Here is a 25,259-nt window from a genome sequence, read left to right on the forward strand (position 1 = left end):
AAGGTCACATAAAACTCTCCTAATACTCTAGTACGTCCGTAAGTGTAAGTACAATAATGAGTAATCCGTAAGATGATAGGATAATAGGATAAGGAAAAAGAGAAGAGAAACTGTGAGCCTCCACCCCCCATCCTTCCCTCCACGCGCATCACCGGTCCCACCCGATCCCGCAGATCCAACACTTCCCCGCACTAGTCCTTCAGCTCCGCCCGCTTTCTGCACGTCATTGTCCCAGACTCGGCTCCTCTCCAATGCTTCACCTCCCACCGTCCTCTGTCTAGCTCCCGCCAGTCAGTCTCTTACCACCGCCTCCGCCCCAGTTCCACCGGCTGGTGGAACCCGCTTCAGCTGCCGTGGCTCACCTGCTGACGCACCGCTGCTACCAGTCCACGTGTGTAGTCCGCCGCAGTCCAGCCCTGTCTTTCTGCTCCAATCTGAAATCCGCGCATTCTATCCGTGTGCAAATTTCTGTAAGCTTTCTTAGCGTGCTTTTCTGACATCATCCTCAGTGCTTATGTCACCGGAATGCACTCTGCCTGAGCCGCTCTGTGCATTCCCGCCCGTGCTATCTCCAAGTGGACATTCTACCACGCATGCCCATATAAATCACCGCACCGTGGGCTGCTCGCTTGGCACGCTTGGCTGAAAGCCCGCCTGTGTCCGCCTGTGTCCGCCTCATTGCGGACACGGGTTTGGGCCAGACACAAGATTGGGGTGTTTTGACCCGGCCCGGCCTGTCCAGAATTGAAGCGGGTTAAGCCGGGCTGGCCCACAGGCAGCCCAAACCGGCCCAATTATCATCCTTACACGCATTGTATGAAGAAGCAATAGCGTAGACGGCCAGCCTATTTCAGTTCCCCAATATTGTCGTTGGAAGGCCATGGACATATTTTTGCTGATCAAGAATGCAGAGAGGAACTGTTTTGTGGTCAGGTCCAGTTCATTGATGAGATTGCAAATGGAGTGTAGCTTTGACTCTTGTGACCTGATCTCTTTGGTTTTGGTTGGATCTGGATCCATAGTTGTAGTAGATTTTGATTTTTGAGTTACAAGGTGTTGAGTGAATGCGTTTGAGGATGTATGCAAAGCGATGGGTGGATGGGATTGGCAATCAAAGGCAAAATGAAGGGGATAGAAAAAAATGAAAAGACGGATGAAAAAAGAGGGTTCAATAAGGTCATGGGTTTGTCAATTTCCGACCAAAGCTAAAAATCCAAGGTTTTGAAAAAAAGATCAAGGTATGATGAAATCGGATTATCACAATTCTGAGTAGATGTAAATCACAGGAAGATGCAGTGGATCAAATGATGAGAAATGAGAAAAAACTGGGTTGGTGGTTTACGAGGTATAATGGAAAAACATCCTCCACCACCAAAGCTAGGAGATCCTGTCAAGCCAGATTTCCTGCTTAGTCACAAGTCCTCTCCCTGCGGGAGAGATCGCAGTGCTACACATCTCTCCCAGGCCAAAGGTGCTCACGCCACAGCAGGGACGCGGACTTTGACAAGTTCAAGATCTGCACGTGTTGACCATTGTAAAAACTTTCAATTTCAGCAATCTCAGTTGATTTGAGTGTAAAAGCTTAGGTGATAGTTCTTCTTGCAACCAATCTCGAGGAGAGTTTCATGAAATTTCAAAGAAATAAAAAGAATGAAAATAGGTGCCTAATAAGTGTAGCTATAGAGAATAGATGTATAATTTTTGGGTCGACATGATACAGGATATCACTCTTGACTAATAGTACTAGCACTATTTTGGGAAGGTACCCCAGTTCCCCTCATACAAGGATGACCTGGTTTGCTCCACTACGTCCACATTAGCAGCAGCACATCCCACATCTTCTGATGACTGGAGTTCATTTGGCCGTGGCTTTCCATCAATTGCATCCGCGATTTGATATGCAAAATGATTTTTTGACTACGCCGATCAGTTGCGGGACGCCCGGAAACAGCAGTGATGCCAAAAAACCTTCTTGTGTAGTATGCAATCTTCAATTGGCCTTCTGCATCAGTATCTTGGATTTCAAAGAATGCGTTGAGGGCACTTTTGATTTTTTCTTTCATGTTTGATCCCAATTTACCACGTTTGAAGTCTTTCAAGTGCTCTTCCCACATATCCGCAAGTGGCTTTTCTCCATAGAAGTATCTGTTAAGGTAACGCTCCCCATTGTCACCAAGTCCTATGCTTTCTATTTCTCGGATTTTGGTGAATTCGAGGTGGAAGAAGGTAGATATGAGTATCATTTTGTTTTCAGGATGAATAGTGATTGGCACGTGACGTTCTTGTCAAAAGAAACTTACCACCTTGGAGAAACAATCGAGTCCGCATACGGTCATCTAACACGCAGTGGCAAAAAAGAAAAAATACTGAGAGATTCAGCACTGCCGAGGATTGAATCCAGAGAATGAAGGAAGTTTGGGCAATATGAACATCACACTTACAGATCCGTTTCACCATGCTTGCCTGTTTCGTTGGATTCTCGAGCGAGGATGACCACTCTTTCATTTCCAGCATTGCCTTATAGAGGAACTTGAGCCGACCCGACATATTGGGTGATTGCACGTTCATACTTTTTATGATGTACGACTGGATAAGCTCACTGAGCAGACTTGGCTCTCTAGTGATCACGCAAAACGCCTGTCCGTAATATGCCATCTGTACTGCGGGCTTAAAGTAAGGTTGTTGAAGTTGAAAAATTGCATACAGGGCGCCTTCGAGTGCTTCTATCATGTTCGTGCTCAATGGCTGTGGTCCACGTGACTTGTGTTGTGCGGCTTCGGAATGGTAAGAATTGAGTAGATTCTGCAGAGGTGGTTCCCTAGTAACGTATCTTTCACGAAAAGCCGCTTCCTCGTTTTCGGAATATAGTGGGAAGACTATTTCGCATATTTTGACGTAGACAAAAACAAACATGAGTTTAATGCCAAGATGAAACATGGTTGGCATATGAAGTCGCCTTGATGAAAACCTACAACCACCAAAAAAATTCTTCAAAGCAGTGGTAGCAGCGGGGTGTTCAAGTTCCTTGTCAACTAATTGCACAACGGTAAAAGGTCAAGTCATGAGTGATTCAGCCCCGCCGGGGGTTGAGAACCATTTCCAGAGAATCCAAAGGGTTACTGACAAAGATGGTTCGCCATCGGTCCTGTATATTGGTCATCTTCTGCTATTAGTAATTTGTCTTGCGTATCCTCTGCTTCAGGTATCGGTCTATATCGGTCATATTCTATTACTTCATCTTGCGTATCCTCTGCAGGTGCGGAACTCGATGGCCCGGCCTTCGATTTGAACCTCCTGCCTAACCAGGAACCTAAGGGCGAAAGCGATGATTCAAGGAAATATGAATGTCGATGATCTTATCACGCGGACAACTCAGGGCTGGGAGGAGGCGGAGGGCGGGGGACATGACACACCTTTCTTTTTGGTAGATTCCCCTGCCGCTTTGTCCAGTTTCCTGTAATCCGCTGCGCCTTTGCCCAAGTTTTCCATAGCAAAAAACGGATACAGATGAGAAAGTAGCAAAAGCGAGGCTAAAAAACCTTTCGAAAACATCTTTGGTATAATCGATGTATCTAGTTTGCTAAGAAAAGTTGATGGGTTCTTTTTTTTCTTGCTCTTCCTTCAGATTAGAGAGATTCAGTAGATTATGGATGAGAAATGGCTACGTGCTACACATAGATTGGCAAGCGAGCGGATGAAGAGGCAAGTCAAGACCGAGGGTTCTTTATAAGTATGCCTGTGCCGGGCTCACACATTGGTCCCTCTAGACGATTGTACAAATTGCCAAACTGATTACTGCTACACTTGAGTGTTTCTAACTCGGGGTCCGTCGGAGTGCAGATCACCATATACTGAGTCTTCTGTGGACATTTTATACAAAATCTGAGGTACAAGCAATAGGCCGCTGCTTCTTGAAACAGCAATATTTTTCTCAAACCGTAAAGGTTTCTTAGAATGGGCCAACGCCTAATAGTGATACATCAGCCGGACGTTACATAGTTATGTACATAGCTCGTCTCGCGCCTCAAACTCGGTGAATGTGGACTAGCTGACTCTTTAGTCCAAACGAGCGGTCTGAGGATCCACCCTCGTCTCTGTAAACCCGCTCGGCAAGACAGATTTACAGAGTATTTAGGGCTCTTTAACTAAATAATCTTTAGGCAACCCTGCCGACTGCCCTCGCTACCACAAGTCCTATAAACACCCCATGTCCAACTCCCCATCCCCAGAGGACGCACCAGAACCGAGTCTTGATACAACACAGCCAAAGAAAAAAAGAGGACCAAAGTGGCTTCCTCGCGACTGCGAGGAAGAACAGCTCGCCATTTCTTGGATCCACACAAGCACACAACCCGAATTCGCCACAAACCAGTCGGGCCAGACCTTCTTTTGCAAGATTGAAAATCACTTCAACACTCACTCCAAGGCTCACTATCGGGATCACCCTCAAATAAAAACCCGGTAAGAATCTTGAGAAGTAGTTGTGTGGTCACATTGTTTGCTAATGCAGAAGTGGGAGCAGAAGTACAACAGGGCCTTTGGGCCTGTGATATCTCTTGTGAAACCTCGCTGCGCGCATGCCTGGACCACTCATCTCTTCTCGATCGAAGACCGCAAGCAGCCGCGGCCGAAACAAAGGAAGACGACATCGTACATATTCGTATCTGGCATCGATGAGCGATGCATCGAAGTCTTGAAAGATGCACAAGTTGCGGGCAGACGATGAAGAAGATACCCAGTCAACGGAACCTGACGCTGACCGAGTTGCCGAAGAACTCAGCCGACAGCTGTTGTCTTCCTCCCCTCGGAGAGTGTCCTCGGTCTCTCCGATATAAATCTCGGCTGGATCCACCACCCGGCTCCGCCGCATGGCCCGCCGTCCGGACAATCCTGCGACGCCCGCCAGCCCGCAAAAGACGTTAGCCAAGAACCCTGCTAGCAAGACGACCACTTTGCCAGCAAAGACGGTGGTCGATAAACACGGATTCGCGTCGTCCGTCGTCATGCCCTATCTACACGACTTGCTCCAGCATCTGTCGGGAGTAAGGCCCCTTTCGATCCGCATGCCCCATGCTCCGTCTCCAACCCCTCCGACCGGGATCCTGCCCGGACCCTTACCATCCTCGACCAGACACCCTGTCTTGTTGGACTTGAGGACTTGGAAATGAGATTCTTCCTCGAGCTTCCTGACCGCCACGATCCGCATCCCTCCTCGACCTCCTCCCCGGCTAAGAATCTGGCCCAGAAACAAAACACATTCGTACAGAAGTGGAACGAGGTTCTTGGCTCGTTTGTGGACCATGCTTATACGCGCGACTGGCTCAAATCTAAATTCATGTTGATCAATGATGGTATGTCTTTTTCTTGTGTGTTACTTGTCCAAGGCGCTGCCGTAAGTTGATTAACAATCCGTACAAAGAAAAAAAAAAAAAAAAAAAAAATTGCTGAGATTAAGTGATGAAAATTAGAACGGGATGGTTTCGATGATTGCGTACCAAGTGAGACGGACGGGCCAGCTGAAGTTCCCGGCGTTGAACCAAAGTGCGCTGTTCCCGACGCGTACATCAAGGAGCAAGCCGGAGGGAGCGAAGCCGATTATCATGCGAAGCAGGACGGTAGCCTCGACGACTTTGTGGGCAGACGCGCTGAGCCTCGCCGAATCCTCCGTCCTCATCGCCTGGGAACACCTCTCTTCCACCCACCACAACGGGATCTTCAACCTCGAGATGGCCTGGGATCTTTATCGCCAACACCTCAAACGTCTCTCTTTCGCCCTCGACTCGGACCCCCTCGGTAACGACAACCGGACCAACGACCAGCTCAGACCCGCCGTCGTTCGCTCTCAAGTCTATGGCAGAGACGCGTTTGAATTAGTTGAGCTTTTTTCTTATTCTCTCTCTCTTCAATCTCTTGACCACGAGCAAGAACTCATTGCTTATCTACACGTCATTCTTGCGTTTCTGTTTGGAAACTAGGCATGGGAGAGATTGCATAGATTGGAGCTGATCTTGCCGGTTGGGATCCTGAACTCCAGAGCCGCCGCCCTATGAAAGAAGAAGAAGACCTCAGTGATCTTGGGCAAGCGTTACGAGCTCGTCAAGCCGGTTCCTTTCCTCTCTCAGATCGACTTGGTCCTCCTCGGCTCCTCCTCCTCCCACGATCTTCTTCGTGTCGGGCTTGCCCATCATCTCATCAAGTGGGCCAAAAACTCCTCCGACTGACTCCGGCCTCTCCCCCTTCTTGAACTCTATCTTCCATCCTTGTAAACTTTGGCCTGGTCTGGACTTTTTCCTTGTCTTTCTTGCTTCCTCTCATCTCGTTTAGTCGGCAAAACCAGTCAAGGTGACTCGCCTGGCAACGAGGATGCAAGACATTTGTTTTGCTTTCCGCTAGCGGCTCAGCTGCAGTCATTACATTATATGCTACTACATATCCAATTTCCTAGTTCAATCATTAGTATGCCATCCTGCTTCTGCTCATATTTCTGCTCTTGTGCCCTCAGTATCCGTTGGCCATATGCTTGACATATTGATATTCTTTGTTTACTTGTCAAGGCTTGTAAGTTATTTCTTGGTTCAAATTTTTGGTTTGTTGTGGGGTGGTTAGTCAATCAGATGTGTGCATGTAACAGTTTATCCAATGCAATAGTTCAGAAATTTTAACCTTTGTATTAAGCTAAAGACAATGGTCATGGCAAATGTTGTCTCCAATCAGGGGCAATCAGCTCCTGAACATAACTGGCAATTTGGTGTTGTAGTGTTGCGTAAAAACATAATAATGAAGATAATTCTCACAAAATGCTTGTGGGTACCTCATCGAAATCATGTTCGGCCACAACTTGGACACTGTATCGTTGTTAGCGGTGTATGGCTAACGTGAGGCTGGGTCGGCTGCAATCCCTTGGAGCGGAAACACAGGAACATTTTCGAGGTTCCAGATGTGAGAGCCTGTAAGGTGCTCGGGAGAGAGCTCCGAGAATTCTATCTTGTTCCTCCTTGAATGTTACACTCGTAGCTAGCGCTCTTGGTGCCCGCCATTCTTGCCCACAACGTGCTATGACTAGTACGCGTGTTTGGGTCATCAGACCGACGACGACCTTTGCACATGAAAATAATGGCGAGGCATCGCCGCATCGGTAACCGCTGTTGTCCGTCGCAGTGCCTTCGGCCGTTTCAGTGCTGTAGCCTGGACAGTTCACAACCTTTCACAACACATAACTTATGGTTTATACTCTTTTTCATCTCGAGTGGATTTTCTTAGACTGTAGTAATCACAGAATCGCCATTTCCATCCTCTAATTCTCCCGAGGTTCAACACACTGCATCCCTCCGCCAAGGCCATTGACGCACAGTTCCGATACACCCGCCGCTAACCTCCAAATATCATGAAATTCTTCAGCTTATTCCTATGCACATTAATATCGATGACTGTTCTTACCGCTCCTGACGGGCGCAGTGCGGCTAGACAAAGACGATCTTTCGACAATGAAATCAAGGAATCCTGGATTATGCATGTAAGTCACCCTGAAGCCATGCCTGTAACTCAAGATCCAATCCGTGGAGTGTGACTAAGACTGACCACTTCGCTATACAATTTGCAGAAACGTGCTGCCCCTGCTACTCCCCCTGTCCCCACGGGCGATGCCGCTCTTGCCAGTGCTAAACCCGAGGATCCCAGCGGAATCTTAGGGAGCGGTATCAGTGGGACGGACGCCAAAAATCTGGTCATGGAGTTCTTGAGGTCGCCAGTCACTCCAGGAAAACCTCCCACCTCCAGCAAGGTCGGCAAAACCAAGGCGCTAGAGATTTACTCCGCGTTGGAAATGGTCCAGATGGCCATCGATCCCGAGCCGCTGTCCCCCAAGGCGGCTGGAATGTTTCTGCGAATTTTGAAGAGACTGGAGGGGAGGATCACTGGCGAGGCTGGTGAAGGCAATTCGCCCGGCAATTCGCCCGGCAAGTCGCCAGGCAAGTTACCAGGCAAGTTACTAGGCAAGTCACCAGGCAAGTCGTCTAGATTTGGCAAGCGGGCACCACTTCCAGCGACAGTAACACCCCCACCAGGAGATGCAACATCGACTATGCCAAAACCAACGACGCCGGCAGGTTCTGGAACAAAGACCAATAAGGATTTGTTGAAAGCTTTTATCGACACTCTTCCTGAAAAAACTTCAACCTAAGCTGGCGCAGCGTCGCATCTCCTTTCTCTACACCGACCACCCCTTCTTTAGCAGCAGCTTTGCTGCCAGCAGCCAAGGAGACTACATAAAACAAACCTCTGAGCTACCATATCTTTGTATTTTATCATCATTCCAACTGGGTTGATTTGATATCACCAAATTTAAGTTATTATATGTGTATGATCTGTTGTAATCTAGATTTAATCATTAGTTCACTTGAAGTTGCAATCATAAATATTATGCCAGCCTTTGCCAAGTTACCACCATTTCGTCGCTTGCTCACAGGCATGGGGTCGAAGCGCGGAAACAGGCTGGATAAAGAGCTGGATGAAGGATGATTGGCGAGCTACGCTCGAAGGTTTGAACTCAGAATCTCTTGATCAATAAACTGCGGGATGGACCGTTTTCTGGGGATCAGATTGCAATGCCGCTCTCCTCCAAGCTCGGCGAACTTGGACTTGGGGAGGCAACCTGTCACATATATTAGGGGGATTCAAAGTTGGCCATGCACAACTTGCATGCACTTTTGCAAGTTGGTGTCCTAGGCTTTTATTGAACACCAAATGTCAAAAAACATTCCAGCAGGCTTAGGGGGTGTAGTACAGTGTGGCTTGCATGCACTTTTGCAACTTGGTGTTCAAGAATGAACTTGAACACCAACTTGGCATCTGGCCAACTTTGAAATCCCCTATTTCATCACATCCTCCGCGTGCTACACGCGCACACGCACACAACATAAAACAGAAGACAGAAACAAGAAAAAAGAGCACAAAACAAATGAAAACCTGAAAGCGCGCCTGACCAAGGGATAAAGAAGAAGAAAAAAAAGAGAAACACCACACAAAAGAAGCAAAGAAGACACAATAAGATGAGACAGGAGGAGACCAGGCAATCAAGAACTTGAGGAGGAAAGAAAAGAGAGAAAAGAAAAAGAATGGAAACCCCATTCAAAAGAGAGAATAAACCCACAGCAGACACTTTGTGAGGACCAAGAATGATGAAAGGTAGTGGGGGAGAGGGTAAAAGATCTTGATTCCATGAGGGTCTTGAAGTCCTGAGGTTGGATGAGAGTATTGAGGGATGATTGTAGGTCTTGGCTTCTTGCTGAGGTCTTGCTGATCTTGCTGGCGGCGGCGGCAGAAATGCTCCTGACTTGCTGACCACAGAATGGGCCACCACACCGCCTTTTCTGTGAGACAGAGAACTGGCTTGATAAGTGATTGATTGGCGGGGACTTCAAGGAATTATACATCATAGTTTTTCATTTGGGTGAAAGTGATCTGACATGGTGAAAGTAATCAAATTGTATGGACTTGAAGCAGTAACCTTTTGATTTTGAAAAGCAGTAATCAATGGGATATTCAGCCTTATTTCCATCCCCGCTGTCAATTGCTCTTCGGCATCAATTGTCTTGTAGAGTACTGAAAGCTGCGGATGCACTGATGCGTCAAGACCAGAGTTTTATCAAATGGTTCAGGCTAGTGTCTCATCATTCAGCTCAATTACCACTTTGGGTAAGTGAGCACTTATTGTTGAGATTTTGTCTCTTTTCTGTTTCTTTCTCTTTGTCATGTGCTTCCAACCTATCACTCATCTTTCATCTGTCTGTGACATGCTGTATGTAGTTACCTAGCTCAACGGGCGTGCGTGGAAGATCCTTTTCCTCATCCTTTCCACGCACGTACTCATCTCCTTTGTCCGTTGATCTAGGTATGTTTCTTTCTTTTCTTTCTCTTCTTTCTCTCCTGTTCTTTTCTTTCTCATTGCAATGAATCCTTTCCACGGGGACAGCCAACCTGTTGAAAACCTCGAGGGAGAGCCGACCATGCTGACCCACCGGGCAGATGGGTTGGCCGGACCTATCAGACAAGCCAACCATGCTGCCTCGTGGGTCGGCACGGTCGGACGAGGTCGGCCTGCCCTCCCTGTAGGCAGGAACAGCCGACGGGTGGTCGGGCAGTGTCGGGCCGACCCAAAGGGCTGCTCGACGTCCTGCCAGGACGGCCCGACCCAAATCTGACAGGAGGGTCCGCCCGCCGCGCGACTCACTTTACAAGTGGAGCCGTGGTGTACATAGATGCCAATTGAATACTTCTTCAAAGTGTGATGGAAACCAAAGAACTCTTAGAAGCAGGAGAGCTTTTGCCTTGGGGCCAGCTACCAAAGTGGCAGCTTTCCCAGAATTCAAGCCTTGGAAAGAGATTGGCAGCTATTTGGGCCCGGTGCCTTCTGCAAGCACTACCATCTCTTCTTCCCTGAATTGGCATGCATCAAGCAGCTGGGGGTAGGGTTGATGATTGGGCCAGCCCAGACCAGCCCACTCAGATTTTTTCTTGGCCCCACAAGTGTCCAAACACAAATGGATGGGTCACCATTTGTGGGATTCATGGAATTGCCCAACTCAAAACAACTGGGTTGGTGTAACAACTGACAATTATATCATTAATTCTGTTGATCTAGATACATATTATTTTTTCATACAATAGAAATGATGTCATCAGAGAGAATATTTAATTATTAAAATTAGTAAACAAACCGCTTGTAGGATTTTTGATAAGTTTTGCTTGTCTGTTCTTTACTCAGAACTTATTAAGATATTACTTGGTTGTGTTGCAAATTGTTTCCAAAGAGCAGCTATATTTATTTTTCTTGTGGGTGTTAATTGACAAACTAAAGTGATGTTTCTGATAAGTGATGAGGTCAAGAAATACACAAGGAAAAACAATGAGGAAAAGAAAACAATTTACCTAAAGGCAAAGACAACGCTACAGGAGGGACACAAGGATACACAAAGAGACAATGAAGATAAAGAAGGACTAAGACAGGGAGTTATTTACTACATCAAAAGGACAAATGAGATGTTGTTGATATTGAACCTACTGGAGTGAGGTGTCTATCAATCGGAAGACACAAGTCAGCAAGATGTCAAGGGAAGTGAGTACTGAACTGAGCGCTAGGAATGGTTGGCAAAGTGGCAAATGGAAGGGAATAGCAAACTAAGCGCTAGGTCGGCGAGTTGTTGAATAGGAAGGGAAATAGCAAACTAAGCGCTTGAAGTGTTATGAGTATCAACAAGATGTGTCAAGGATGGAGGAACAAAAGCTAGAGTATGATTTAGATGTAAAGCTTTTGGACAATTTAGATTGATGTCAGGTTCCCCAAAAGAAAAATAACCTTGTGTGTAGGAGAGGGAAGCTTATATATACAAAAGGAGAGAAAGCCGAGCGTAGTGAAAGAGGAGCAAGCGGAAACTTTTGCTGGGAGAAATTAATGATGTCATATGAATCAAAATTGAGGATAGATCAATCGTAATGATGATGTCATTTGAATCAAAACTGAGAATAAAATCTTCTAGCGGACTAGAGGAACAAAATCATACATTAACACCCCCCCCCCTTTCCTCTAGCTGCAGAAGTCCTATTTGCACTAGAGAATTTATCAACGCAGGTTGTGCCATTGATTTTGTCAAGAAGTCCGGGACCACAAGCATTTTTTTTTTGGAGTGTATTGAAGAAGGATCTTTGCATCCTTGATAACGTTGCAAATGAAATGCAACTGAATTTCTACATGCTTCATCCTTTTGGTGTTGGTGTTAGCCTCAAAATTTGCAGCTGCAATGCAACCCTGATTTTCTTCATGCACAATAGTCGTAGAATCAGACAACGAGAGATTGACTTCATCAAGGAACTGGCGCAGCCAAAGCAACTTGCAGGAGAAGTCGGTAAGAGCCCTGTATCCAGCTTCACACAAGGAGAGGGACACAACAGGTTGCTTCTTTGTTTGCCACGACACCAGGTGATCATTGAAAAGCAAGAGATAGCCGTTTACAGATCTTCGTGTTACTAGAAAATTGCCCCAATCTGCGTCTGTGAAACCCCTCAAAGGCTTTGAGGTACCCTGTTTGTAAACAAGCGCGTTATCAGCCATCCCGGAGAGATATTGTAACACATGAGTAAAAGCCTCCCAATGAGTGATTCCGGGGGCCTCCAAGAGCTGCGACAGCGAGCTGACAGCGTATGAGATTTCCGGTCGAGTGGCTGTTGACAAGTAGCTCAAAGCCCCAACCGCGCTCTTTTAGTTGACGCCAAGGGACTTGCAACAATCTTGCTCTTCAATTGTTGCTTTTTTGAGATGTAGATTGGGGACCATGGGAGTAGACACAGATCACCTGCATATTTAACTTCCCCTTGGACCAATAGATATGTACTATGGGCCAAGAGGAGATTATGTTGATTCAATTATATCTCAATTAAATTGTATTGTTTTCTGCATTAAGGCTTAACATCTTTTTGACTTCAGATTCTGTTTCCTTGTGCAATTCCAACCCTAGTGTCAACTGGTAACTTGAAAATAGCTCTACTTTCTTGAGGTGTGAACTGCATGCGCAGCAGTGACATGTAAGTGCTACTGGGTGCCCCTACCCACATGTACATACAGCTAGCCCAGAAGAGCTTGTGACTTGGGCCGGGAACTCTGAGAGTTTGTGCCGCAGAGGCAAAAAGTTTTGCGCAGCTATAAAGGACCGTGCTTGGGGAATCACAGGGAAGCCCACTGCCACTGGAAGGCTACCTGCCACCAATCCACACCCACCGCCAACTGCCATTGAATCCACCGCCAACTTTTGTTGAGTCACCACCACTGACAATTGTCAAATCACCACCGCCATCAAATCCATCCATCTCCCCTCCACTACAAATAGGAGAGGTTTGAAACTGTATGTTTTTTTTTCAGATCATCTTGAACACATGCCTCTCCTTCCAAACCATGCACAGATTGTCAAAAAAAAAACCTTGCTACCGCAACATGTGAGTTGAGCATGGTTTGGTCACGACCCTGGAAACCCCCTATAAATGTGGGTAATGTAAAATACAGAATTTTGGCTAAATTCATACATTGGGGGGCACCGGGGAATGGCCTTGTTGGGGCTAATTCATACATTTTCAAGTGTATGCTTGAGGCACAATCCCCCCCGCCCCAGGGACCCCCAAAACCCCAATAAAAAGACAAGTTCTGCCAGTAGTAGCAGGTTTAACCAAGTTTTGGTGGAAATTTCATACATTTCTGGCATGTTTGATGCCAGCTACCCTCTTGGGTTTCAAATCCCATTCATACCTATTTCATGCCTACCATTTTGCAAAAAAATGGCAAAATTCATACATTTACATTACCCACATACTTTGGGGGTTTCCAGGGTCCTGTTTGGTCGCTTGTCTCAAGCTGATATGAGTGGGCTTTTTTTCTGGTTTCCTTTTTTGCTCCTTCAGGCCCCATGTATGTCAAGTATACTGCTGCATTTAAATTTGCCATTGTTTGGGCATCCCTTGATGGAAAACCCCTCTCTGAAATCAATTTGTCAAATGGATCCAAGGTTAGCTCTAATTATCTCAGACACTGGTGCACTCTCTACAAATCTACTTGCTCTGTTGTCACCAATCCAGAAACCTACAAGAGAAGAGATTGACCTTTGGCTCTCAGCAAATAAGAACATGTGTTCCTCTTCAAGATGGTAACCAACAACCTAACCATCTATCTACAAGAAATCCAGCAAAGATTATTATAAGACAAAAGTCTTTGAGATGGTTTAACTTTGAGGGTGCTGTTAGACACAAGCGGACAGCGGTGGAGAAAGGCACAAGACAAACCTTTGAGATGGTTTGAGGGTGCTTTTAGACACAAGCGGACAGCGGTGGAGAACGGCACAAGACAAACCTAGACGGTAGTTGAAAGTGATCAGCTTTTAGCAAAGCAAGAGTTTGAAAAAATGTTGATTTGGTTGAATTACTTAGCACACCTTTGAGATGGTTTGAGGGTTCTGTTAGACACAAGCGGACAGCGGTGGAGAACAGCACAAGACAAACCTAGAAGATGAGCAGAGAGGACGAGACTAAAGGGGCATTTGGAGAGAAAAGGTGGAAACGGAAACAGACCTAGACGGTAGTCAAAAGTGATCAGCTTTTAGTGAAGCAAGAGTTTGAAAAAATGTTGATTTGGTTAGAGAACCGTTACAAAGGATGTGGTAGCGGTATAAGAACTAATCAACTAGGTTTACAACTCAAGCGGAAAGCGGAACAAAAAGTGTGACTATCACGAAATATGCAAAATGGAAAGTGAACTGGACTATGCATAAAGAATACTGTCTAATAATTATTTGAACAATTCAGCCTCCAAATATCAGAACAAACCATATCAAACAGGCTCACAGACGCCTCAAGCTAATTCAAAAAACCATGAGGAAGGTGAATGCAAATCAATACCCAACCAACCAAGCAAAGTACACCCTCCTGATGGCCAACTTTGAACCTGAATGGCTTGTCTTCACCGGTGGGTCAACTTTCCTCTTTTATTGGTTTGATCATTTTCAGTTACTAATACTTCAGCTTCTCTTTTGAAGAAAAAAGTGGGGTTTGTCTGGATGCAGTGTTTTGTACTCAAGGTTGGGCTCCAGTGGGTGAGAGGACCTCCCAGCTTTCTGTACCACAAGTAACTCATTGATTCAACTTAATTCCAGCCATTGACCTTGGTGGTCTGGTTGAAGTGATTGTACAGCCAGAAAACATTAGGCAAATTGATTTTGAGTGTTACTTAGAGCACGTGTTGGTGAGTAAAATAATTTCTTGATCCTGAGCTCAGATTCTAATACTGAAAATTTGATCTTTTAAACTTCCCAAAACAAACCCATATCCAGGACCCCAAAGCATCCTCCTCATGGACAATGCACAATAACACCATAATGTCAAAATCAAACATCTTGTTGACAATCATGGCTGTCTCCTTGTTTATCTTCCTGCCTATTCCCCTGACAAGAACACAATATAGAAAGCCTTCAGCTTCTTGAAGGCTGCCTTACAACAACATGGGGAGGCCGTTGAGGTCTTCACACAACTATTCTTCACCCACAAACTCATGAAAAGTGATCATTTATTATTTTTTCTTCTTCTTCTGCATCACTCTTATTTTTTCTTATTTTTTTTCTTCTTCTTCTGTTTCTGCATTGATTTCTTTGTCTTAATCATTTTGTTTTTAGTCAACTTTCAATCTCTCTTTGCTTTGGATTCATTTCATCTACATAACTTAAGTAAAACATTATAAATTTCTCTTTGTATTTTCATCCTCTCCTTTAAAATCTTCAAGTGAATTCAAATAGCATCCTATTTATTTCAATTGCAATGAATTTTGACTCACTTGCAGTGCTTCCAAAGAGTGTGATTTTTTGATTACATGTTGAGTGTGAAGTGATTACAAAATAAATAAGGATAAAATGGCAGTGCTTCCAAAGAGTGTGATGACAAAATAAATGTGTGGTGATACAAAATAAATGAGAATAACTTGAAAATGTGAAGGATACAAAATAAATAAGAATAATGTGATGAGTGAAATAAAAAAAATAAAACTACATGTCATAACTTGCGCAAAAGAGAATCAGGAAACAATGCAACTTATTTGTTTTGACTAGCCCTCATCGAGTGATGGGGGCAATTTTCTGTGGAGGAGACAATCAATTGAGCTGGGTCTTTGGGAATGCCCTTGCTTGCAAGCTCCTCAGCATTGAGATGTTCTGGGGTGCTGGGGAGGTTCTGACTGGTTCCCACATTCATCAAGGGTGGCATGGTCATTGTGGTCGCAGCTGCCATGTGCATTGGGTTGAAAAACATCCCAGGGGCATTGCAACACCAAATGAGGTGGGGAAATGGAGAGAGTCTGTGGAAACTGGAGCCGGAATTGGTGGTTGCACTGGAACTGGAGGAGGCAGCGGTGGCATGTCGTCCTTGGTCTTGAATTGGAAGCTATTGGACTTGGGGGAATCCTGAGGGTCACTTCACTGGTTTTTCATCTATTGGAATCATAGGCAGCATTGATCAGTCTAGATCCCCAGCCTCATGTTTCAATTGAATAGATTGGATAACTTACAATTGCTTTGGCCCACAGAGCAATTTGGAAGAACTTGTTGGGGTTTTCAAGATTGATGAAAACCCCAGTCTTGTGACTTCCAGTGAGGTTTTGAGCAGGTTTGTGGATACAGCCAAGCTCAGCAACCAAATCAGTGAGGGTAGCCGCTGCCTGTGCCCCCGCAGAGGGATCTTCTGCAGAGCTGGGACCTGTGAAAATTAGCCTGAGGTGTTTATAAACTGAATCTTTCTAAAATTTCACACAAAGTGAGGTCAATGAGCTATTCCAACTTGGTTGATATGGATTGGAAAATTCACTTACCTGAGCTAATACCGTGGGATCTTTCTGAACCAAGCAACAGATTATTTGGTGGGATTCTGGAGTGACCTTGGCAGCTAGGAGGAACTGCTTGAATATTTTGGCTGAATTGAGTTGTTTTTTTTTGCACTGCTGCAAATGCACATCCATTTGGGATGATTGCATTCCAAACAATAGGTGGTTTCAAACATGGTGCAGGTCCTGTTTCAGGAACCCCCAATTCACAAAATCAGGGAACCTGCAACACACCCACCCAATTTTTACCCAAAAAAAAACAGACTAATTTGAAAATTCATTTTGCAGGAACTTTGTTTTCCTGAATTGCGGTTCCTGAACTGGGACCTGCACCACGTTTCAAACCCCCTAATGCTGCCCTCTGTTTCACATTCTTGGGCATAGAATCCAAGTCCCTTGTCTTCATCGTGTTTGATCAAAAGGAGTGTGGAAGCCTTGAACCTTTCAAGATTGTAGTTGTGAGTGTCCCAGCTGATTGTCAGCTTTCTGAGTTTGGATTTGCCTTTTTGGTATTGGGGGCCAACGGTAGCAGCTAGGGTTTGGTGCTTGCAGGAGTTGATTGCAGGTGGGCTGGGTTTGGGGGCAATTAGAAGGAACTCAATAGAAATTGGAACCTCTGGGTGGCCAAAGGTGGATCCTGGGCAATTGAAAGTAACCTGGCTGGGTTGTTGAGACTGAGTAGCATGGTGGCCAGGGAAGCTGCAAGTAAGCTCAAGAGTGATGGGTCCAGTTGAAACACTCTTTGCTGGCTTCTGATGAAGGCGTCACATCAGCAGTTGTGTTGCTCAACTATATGAGCAGTCTCATTTTAAAGTGTGGGCACATGTTGGTCTGCAGGTGGCGTCAGTGAGTGGTGGAGCCATTGACTGTATTCAGATTGAGAAAGGGAGCCTTCACAGTTATCCATCCTCAATCTATAGAATTCATGGAAGTGATCAGTTAGGCTTGTGTGATCCCTATAGATGATAAACAGAAAAAACTCACTTGTGTTGGATTGTTCCAATGGACAGAAGGAATTGGTTTGATGATTCTGTCTGGTGGCTGAGGTGGATTTGGAGGTGGTGGTCAAACGGGTGAAAAAGTAAATCAGAAAAAAAATGCACTCATATCACCTTGAGACAAGCAACCAAACCATGCTCAACCAACCAAAACAGAAACCTTGTTACCTGTTAGTGTAATCACATGTTGGGTTAGCAAGGTTGATTTTTTGACTAGCTGTGCATGGTTTGGAAGGAGAGGCATACATTCAAGATGATCTGAGAAAGAACATACAGTTTCAAACCTCTCCAATTTGTGGTGGAGGGGAGATGGATGGATTTGATGGTGGTGGTGATTCAACAACAGCCGGTGGTGGGTTGGTGGTGGATTTGATGGCAGTTGGCGTTGGGTGTGGATTGGTGGCAGGCAGTATTGATTGACACTTCAACAGGCAGCCTTCCAGTGGCAGTGGGCTCCCTCGTGATTCCCTGAGCATGGTCTTTTACAGCTGTGCAAGACTTTTGCCACTGCAGCACAAACTCTCAGAGTTTGCGGCCCAAGTTGCAAGCTCTTCTGGGCTAGCTGTATGTGATTACGTCAGCAAAGCTTGAAAATGTTTGAATTCAGGATCCCTCATGCAGCTGGAGGATAGACAGACTTCAGACAACCGGAACCAAACCCCAGGATCACCAACCAAAGGCCACTACACTCCCAGTACCCTTTTTCACTGACCCTTGAGTATCTCATAGGTACACCTATCTGTCTCTTGACTATTTTCTCTCCCTTTTTGCTCTTGCTCTTTTCTTCTGATCACAGGTCTTCATATATCCAGACCTCTTATCCAAATGAATACAATCTCTCAGATATTCATTTTTCTCTCTCTTGTTCTTGTTATATTTCTTATCTTGAAATATAATAAGAAGTCCCCCCAAATTCATTGTGTGCTGTTGTCACATAAGAGACCCAGGCTCACACACCTCGCCCTCCAAACTGAAACTCAATGGGTGCCCATGGGCTGCCCAAGAACCACTATCCAACCTCGCTTGCCCATTGGGCAAGCCCACTTAAGTGTGGGAAATAAAACATCACAACCCGCGCCGACCCAAGAGCTTTTGGTGCGGGTTACCCATGGGCTACAGTTGTGCAAGGCATCCTACCGTACAGCCTTTCCTGCAACAAGACATTTAAAATGTGGGCCGGATCTAGGGCTTCCCATGTTAGCAGTATGTGTGAATGACATTTTTGAGCTCTTTGGAAGTTTGGAGCATGTAGATTCCAATTCTATGAGGGCTAACAACGGTGGGCCAGCTACGCTAACCGTAGCGTTAGCGTGGCGTAGCGTAGCGGAATTCTGCTAAGTTTTAGCGTAGCGTTAGTGAATTGCGCCTTCTCTGCGCTAACGCTACGCGCAAAGGGTGCGCAGCTAATTTAGCTGTTAGCGTAGCGTTAGCGCAGATGCGCGCAATTGCGCTAACGCTACACACGCAGGGCACAAAAGAGCGCGCGCTACGGTGCGCCAGAGTGCTTTTAGCTGAAAAAAAGGCCTTTTCTTCGCTAAAAGCGCTGTAGCGCAGTGTAGCGTAGCGTAGTGACTGTAGCGGCACGCTAACACTAACAAAAAATTGGCGCGCTGTTAGCGCCGCTGAAACGTAGCGCAGCGTAGTGGCGCTAACAGCGCGCTAACGCTACTCAAAATGGGCGGGCGCTTTTTGCCGCTACGCTAACGCTAAGTGGCCCTGTAGCGTAGTGTAGCGTAGCGGCCCACCCTTGGGGCTAAGGTTGCTGATCAGCTGGGTTTTTTTTTTTTTTGAGCCTCAAATTATGTACAAACATCGGCCCAACCTGGCCCAACTCCATACTCTAAAGCCATATTTATGTACCTACCAGTGCTAAAACCAGATGTATGTACATATGATCTTCACCCCTTTTGCTGGGGATCTTAGCCAAAAAATACTGGGGAAAATCAAAAAACCAGATCCTTGAATCACGAACGGGGCCCCCGGGGGTATTTGCTAGATGCTTTGCGCAACTGGCTGAAGGGCCTCCATAGACGGAACGACTGTCGCGATTCTTTGGACCAGATCGATTTTACTCTCAGTGCCGTGTTGCTCTCACCGTGACTGGTCAACGTGCCTGGCTGGCCAATATGTTAGTTGTATTCAGTCGTCGGGAAATCAGTCTGCCCAGTCACCCAACCTCTTCTCGTTCAGTTCATGGTCACCTTGAGCCTAGTAACTTGCGAATCTCCCTGAGCGAGGCATCGATCACCCTGGAATGATGGTGACGCGCCCTCAGGCGTTTCTAGTCAGTAAGGTCTCGACTTTAGTAGTAGGTAAGTCTTTGCTATAAATGCGCTTCTTTTCCCCATCCTTTTGACCATCTCTCATCCTATTTCTTATCAACCAGTTTCCATATCCCCAAGTTTGCTTTTAAACTACATAGAAGTATTTTTAAATAGTGTTCACATATATTCAATTAGATTCCCAGCCCCAGCTTTGTCCATTACCGGCATTTTTTCGTCCTCTCAACTCTTCACTGTTATCAGAAGCGCCACACCCCCTACATCAAACTCGAACATCATGCAATTTTTCGGCTTGTTATTATGCACCTTAATGTCGTTGAGTGTTCTTACCGCTCCGAACGGGCGCACTGCGGCTAGGCAAAGACGATCTCTCGACAATGAAATCAAGAAATCCTGGATGATGCAAGTAAGTAGTAACTCATGATCAGATTATTCGAGCACGACCGAGCCTAACCACTTCGCTACAACATTTACAGAAACGTGCTGCCGATGCTCCCAAGGGCGCTGTTCCTGCCGCTGATTCTCTCCCCGACCTCAAATCGATCGTAGGTGGCGATGTCACTCAGGCGGACTTCAGAAATCTGCTCACGGAGTTCTTGAAGTCGCCGGTTACTCCAGGCGCAGCGCCCACCGTCACTCTAGTCGGCAAAGCCAAGGCGACAGAGATGCTGACCAGGTTGGAAACTGCCCAGAAATCCGCCAAACCCGAACAATTGTCCCCCAAGGCGGCTCAGACCTTCCTTCGAATGCTGAAGAGGTTCGAGGGCAAGACGGGAGAGGAAGTACCCAAGTCAACTAAACCTGCAAGGCGGGCCGCACCCCCACCAACCACGCCGACAGCTGCTGGGACGAAGACAGGGATGGACTTGTTGAAAGCCTGGGTTGCTAGTCTCCCCGAAGTACAAGCCGCAACTTCCACAACTGTTCCAGCAACCGCCCCCACTACTCCGGTTAAAGCAGGAAAATCAACAGGAAAGGCGAAGTGAAAATCTGTTCAGTCCTGTAAATCATACCAGCAACTATCACAAGATCCAGGGCGGCTGTGCCCCCACAAGAATGTAACAAATGTAAATAAATTATTTAGTATTCCGACTCCGTTATATTACTGAGTTATATAGGCAAAGTTTGATCTCTTGTATATTTTTTTGATTCTACTTGCCTTGCAAACGAAACCAATTGTGAAAATATTTCCTGCTTTGGCGAAACAAATGCTCTCTTCTCCTCCACGCTTATCAGGAGATGTCATGTTTGCTAAGGTAAAAAAATCATTATCCATCAAGTCATGGTACTGATTGGTAGCAAAATGCCCCGGCATGAGTCTGGGAATCCCTGCTGTTGTTATTTTGACAATTTTCCTTTAATTTTGCTTGCCTCACCAACTCCCACTAGATCCGGACAACTCCCTTGAATGCTTTTACAGAAATATGCAAGCACACAGCCGGCCTTTGCTCGAGCTTGTCATGTTCATACGGCCGATCACTCAAAGTTACTGGAGAAGCGCGATACGGACTGGATTTCTGTCGGGTTATGTATTTCTTCCGAGACTAGTTGTGCCGTTTGCACTTGATCTCCGAGTAGATGTAAAATATTTGGCCTTGCATCACTACTGGTTTTGACCATGTTGCTGAAATCCTCTCTTTAAGACAAGTAATGAGGGTCCTCATTACCTGGCCGTTCTAGCTCCAAACCCATAGGAATGCTTTTGGAAGTTACAGTTTTGCGGCAATAGGTCCAAAACCTGTTGAAGACATGATAGGTATGTATGTACTTACAGGTCCATCATGTCATCGGGGATTTTATAGGATTTTATCGCGAGTTGGGCACCTTAACGATCTATCATTTTCAAGACTTCAATGAGCGTCGATAAATTTTCAGCACTTGAGCACTCGTAAGCTAAAGCCTGCCCTCCACTCAGAATGTGCAATTACTTTTCCCGGCGTTCAGCATGGAACATTGGAAAAGTAGCTTTGATGACGACGGCATCCGAAGTCCCAGCCCGCACACATACGCCACAGATGAGAACCCTGAGCAAGTTGGGGTGAGTGGCTGATCGGCGGCAGATGAGTCAAGCCTAGCTATGGTGGATCAACTAATCGCGATATATGCACGCCGCTCGAGTGACTCATCACGGATCGCGACAACCACGAATCACGATATACATGGAGATCACTGAGAAACCGTTGACTACGATGACACGGACAATACAGCCGCCGGGTGCTTGCGATATGACACGATGCTAGCATTTCTTTGCGGTGTCCCCTACTACTGTTAGTGTCGATATCCACAGCGTGCGGCTAAAAACGAGGCAGACCCTGGCAGGAGGCTTGAAAGCCTCCGTGAATCAAAGCATTTACATAAATATTTACATTTTGCAACTTTGCTTCCCTTTTGTTTCGAATCTTGCACCTCCGTACATATTCCTCTTTGTTTGTCTTGAAGACTTTCCGACTTTCCTACTAATCTGGCACCAAACTTACGAAAGCATGCTTTTCGTGTGATCAGTCGCCAAAAGAAAAGCAGGATAAACACGCTTGTTGCCAAAGCAACACTCCTGAGTCCTCAGTGGAAAGCACTCAGCTCTGCCAAGCGGGCTCTCCGCCAACACTGAAGGGTGGGTCCTCGCTCTGAATTTGTAAATATACATAACGCGTTTTCATCCGCTTGGGTGAGCGTTGATTTGTGTGTACCTATCGTATGTAAGTCAACCAAACAGTCCTTGTTTCTAGCTTGTTCTCCGTCAATTGCAGGATTTCTTTTACCCACTTTTATTTACACCCTTGCTCGATAAACAACAGTTTTCTCAACTATCTCCGGGTTATGGTATTCGTCACACCTATCTACCGGCAGAACGATCCTACTTGAACGTGGACATTTCAGGCTCAGCAACAAGACTATCCCAAAAACCAGGTCAAAACCTCACCCAATCCCTTGCGAGACAACACATTTCACCCGGGAACATCGCCTTCTGTCCGCAGGTCGGGAGGTCTTTTTCGACCCTTTTCATGGACGACTTGAATGCAAGCTTCAACAGGCGAAAGCTCTCAACAACAAAGGAGAACAAAAGCATTTCCTCCTCCACGCTTTTGGAAACTCCGATGCTATCCAACTCATCATCACGAATGGACGCTCTGGTCCTTAAATACACCCCTTCGGGTCGACTCACTCTCCCGGATAGCGCCGTCTCGTTCATCATTCCCCTCGATCTGCAACTTCAAGCCATATCAGCCCTATTCGGATTTCAAAACAAGATAGCCCTAGCCCCACGTCCACCAAGCATTCCCCCTCCTATTTCAATGGGCCCTGATAATACCTCTGACATGACAACCGCAGATGACCCAGAGGGCTTCGAAGGCCGAGCAAACCCTCACGTGCTTAAACTCCTGAAAACCAAAAGGGAAGAGTGCGAAGAGCTCAAAGCAGCTGCCAAAGAGGATAAGCTCATAAGATGGTCCCTCGAAAAGCAGCTCGATCAGAAAGCCCACGACTTGGCACTAGCGCTTCAGACCAGCGAGAGCCGATATGCAGACTGCATGCGTCTGGACGGGCGTCTGCACGATCTTTCCGGCTTGGAAGACAAACTAGAATCAGCACAGTCAGAGATCAATAGCCTCAAGAGATCAGTGGCGGAATCAGAGAGAGAGGCTCAGTTCAGGGTGAGTTTCTGTGCCTTCTGATGTGAAAGAAACAAGATAAGCTGACTCGGTCCTTGTGTTTTTTCTCCTGTTACTCGTACATCAGGAAGAGGCGTTTGAGGCAGAGAAGCTCTCTTGGTCCGTAGAACGTGAACGTCTGCAGACCCGCATCAGCACTCTTGCCGATTCTCTCAAACACGCCCGGCGGAGCACTCTCACCGAAAGCATCCCGACTCGTTCTCCCTCGCCTAGGACCGAAATCACTTTCCCATCACCTCCCCAAATTCCTCCCGAAATCAAGAAAGAGCTTTCCGAGCTTCGTGAGTTGGTCCCCGCGTACGTGGAGACTCTCGACATGATGGAGTTTACCATCGAGAACTTGAACGTCGAACTAGAGGACTTGCATCAAGCCTATTCCGATGTTGTCGATAAATCTTATGCTCAGCAAGAGCTGATTGAGCAACTCAACCAGCAAGCACTTGAGACAGAACACGCCGAACCTCACGGGAACCTAGCGGCTGAAATCTCACACGTTTCTCCCAAGCGGCCGTCCACTTCATCTGCTGAGGGTCAAACCAAGCTTCTCAAGTTGAGAAGACTGAACGACACAACGAAGAGTGGTGAAGTGGACGATTTGCGACAAACAAATCAAAAGCTGAACGATTACCTGGAGCGCCTCCTGAACCGGATCATAGGTTTGGAAGCCTTTGAACACGTGCTGAACGTAGATTTCGAAGCCATCCGGAATGGACATTCGAGACAGCCCGTCGTGATTCAGGCTCCCAGCAAGCGAGCACGCAGAACGGTTTCATCAAGCTTGGCTGCCAGAGCGCTCGGTCAACTCAAATCTGCCAAGTCCAAATTCTTGGACAAGTTGAACAACTCTGCCTCTGCTGGTGTCCAGGTACTTGCCAAACCATTTGCAAACAAGAAAGATGACCACTTCACCAACTTCACCATGTTGTTACCCCGCACAAGATCGCAACTAGGCTCGGTCGAATACCCGCCAACTTCTGGTGGCAAAATTAACCGAGCCAAGTGATTGAACACAGTGATAAACAGTGATTGTAGCCCGTGTTTTGGATCTATTTCATGTATTCTATACCTCGCAACCCAGATCGCAATAATGTAAACCATATAATACCTCCCCACTCCGCTGATGACTCATTTTTTGTTACTGTCAAGTGAGATTCTGTTCCGTAATTTATAGTTTGGACTTCCTTGAATTATCGCAAAGCAGTGAACAGTGGAAAAGACGCAGTGACCATAATTTACTGGAGAAATAACATGATGTACATATGATGGGACGATGGAAGAAACGTTCCTCTTTTTGCCAATGTTGAACTGAACACCGCAACAGTTACGCTACACAGAGCGGCAGCGTAGCGAAAGTGAAGCAGGCTTGGGCCCGCTTCGCCAACGCCAATCAGTTTGAGGCCAGCTACATACACATCAGTTCCATGCCGCTCGTCACGGATGTACATACGGGAGAGAAGTTGTCCGCTGTAGTCATCCGTGTGCCAGTGCCCAGGGGCCAAAATGCATGCCTCGGCGGCGCCGGAAGTTGAACCCGTACCCGGTCTCTATGGGTATGTCGACTCGGTCCGGTGCCAGCCCACGGAACGACGGCCTAGGCGGGAGGACGCTACCGGTTGAGACAAATAGGGCCAACGGGCGTCCCCAGCGGTCACACGTTCCTCATCTTGTTCGAATTTAAGCCGGCCCGGCTAATGAGCTAGGCATCGGTGAAGGTTGGAGGTCAAACTCGCTGATCTATCACACGTAGATGATCGGGCTCGACAACTTTTCTAGATCTCAGTGTATGATTTACAGTCTCAATGTAGCGCAGTTGGGTCTTTAGTCACGCTCGGTCGGCGGGGCGTGCCACATGGGAGACGGGAACTTAGAAAATGTGTACGCTCATCGAATCATATCATCATTCACATTG

General features: G+C 46.4%; 5 protein-coding genes across 5 annotated transcripts; 4 read left to right on the forward strand and 1 right to left on the reverse strand.

Annotated features, from left to right (window-relative positions):
• Positions 1 to 1,805: 1,805 nt before the first annotated feature.
• Positions 1,806 to 3,552, reverse strand: PtA15_3A358 (uncharacterized protein; the record flags this gene model as incomplete). The annotated part of the gene is made up of 6 exons (XM_053167318.1): positions 1,806 to 2,188; positions 2,301 to 2,336; positions 2,442 to 2,876; positions 2,973 to 3,032; positions 3,125 to 3,310; positions 3,414 to 3,552. The coding sequence occupies 6 exons, from the start codon at positions 3,550 to 3,552 to the stop codon at positions 1,806 to 1,808; spliced, it is 1,239 nt and encodes a 412-aa protein (XP_053018547.1).
• A 1,316-nt stretch (positions 3,553 to 4,868) lies between these two features.
• On the forward strand, positions 4,869 to 6,050 carry PtA15_3A359 (uncharacterized protein; the record flags this gene model as incomplete). The annotated part of the gene is made up of 4 exons (XM_053167319.1): positions 4,869 to 5,042; positions 5,132 to 5,392; positions 5,469 to 5,873; positions 5,976 to 6,050. The coding sequence occupies 4 exons, from the start codon at positions 4,869 to 4,871 to the stop codon at positions 6,048 to 6,050; spliced, it is 915 nt and encodes a 304-aa protein (XP_053018548.1).
• A 1,334-nt stretch (positions 6,051 to 7,384) lies between these two features.
• On the forward strand, positions 7,385 to 8,179 carry PtA15_3A360 (uncharacterized protein; the record flags this gene model as incomplete). Its single annotated transcript, XM_053167321.1, has 2 exons — positions 7,385 to 7,513; positions 7,601 to 8,179. 2 exons carry the CDS (start codon positions 7,385 to 7,387, stop codon positions 8,177 to 8,179), a joined length of 708 nt encoding a protein of 235 aa, XP_053018549.1.
• An 11,472-nt stretch (positions 8,180 to 19,651) lies between these two features.
• PtA15_3A361 (uncharacterized protein) lies at positions 19,652 to 20,665 on the forward strand (the record flags this gene model as incomplete). The annotated part of the gene is made up of 3 exons (XM_053167322.1): positions 19,652 to 19,709; positions 19,784 to 20,085; positions 20,156 to 20,665. 3 exons carry the CDS (start codon positions 19,652 to 19,654, stop codon positions 20,663 to 20,665), a joined length of 870 nt encoding a protein of 289 aa, XP_053018550.1.
• Positions 20,666 to 21,624: 959 nt separating this feature from the next.
• On the forward strand, positions 21,625 to 24,353 carry PtA15_3A362 (uncharacterized protein; the record flags this gene model as incomplete). Its single annotated transcript, XM_053167323.1, has 3 exons — positions 21,625 to 21,717; positions 22,475 to 23,332; positions 23,418 to 24,353. 3 exons carry the CDS (start codon positions 21,625 to 21,627, stop codon positions 24,351 to 24,353), a joined length of 1,887 nt encoding a protein of 628 aa, XP_053018551.1.
• Positions 24,354 to 25,259: the final 906 nt, after the last annotated feature.

The sequence above is a fragment of the Puccinia triticina genome, chromosome 3A (assembly GCF_026914185.1).
Source record: "Puccinia triticina chromosome 3A, complete sequence".
NCBI classification, from domain to species: Eukaryota; Fungi; Basidiomycota; class Pucciniomycetes; order Pucciniales; family Pucciniaceae; genus Puccinia; species Puccinia triticina.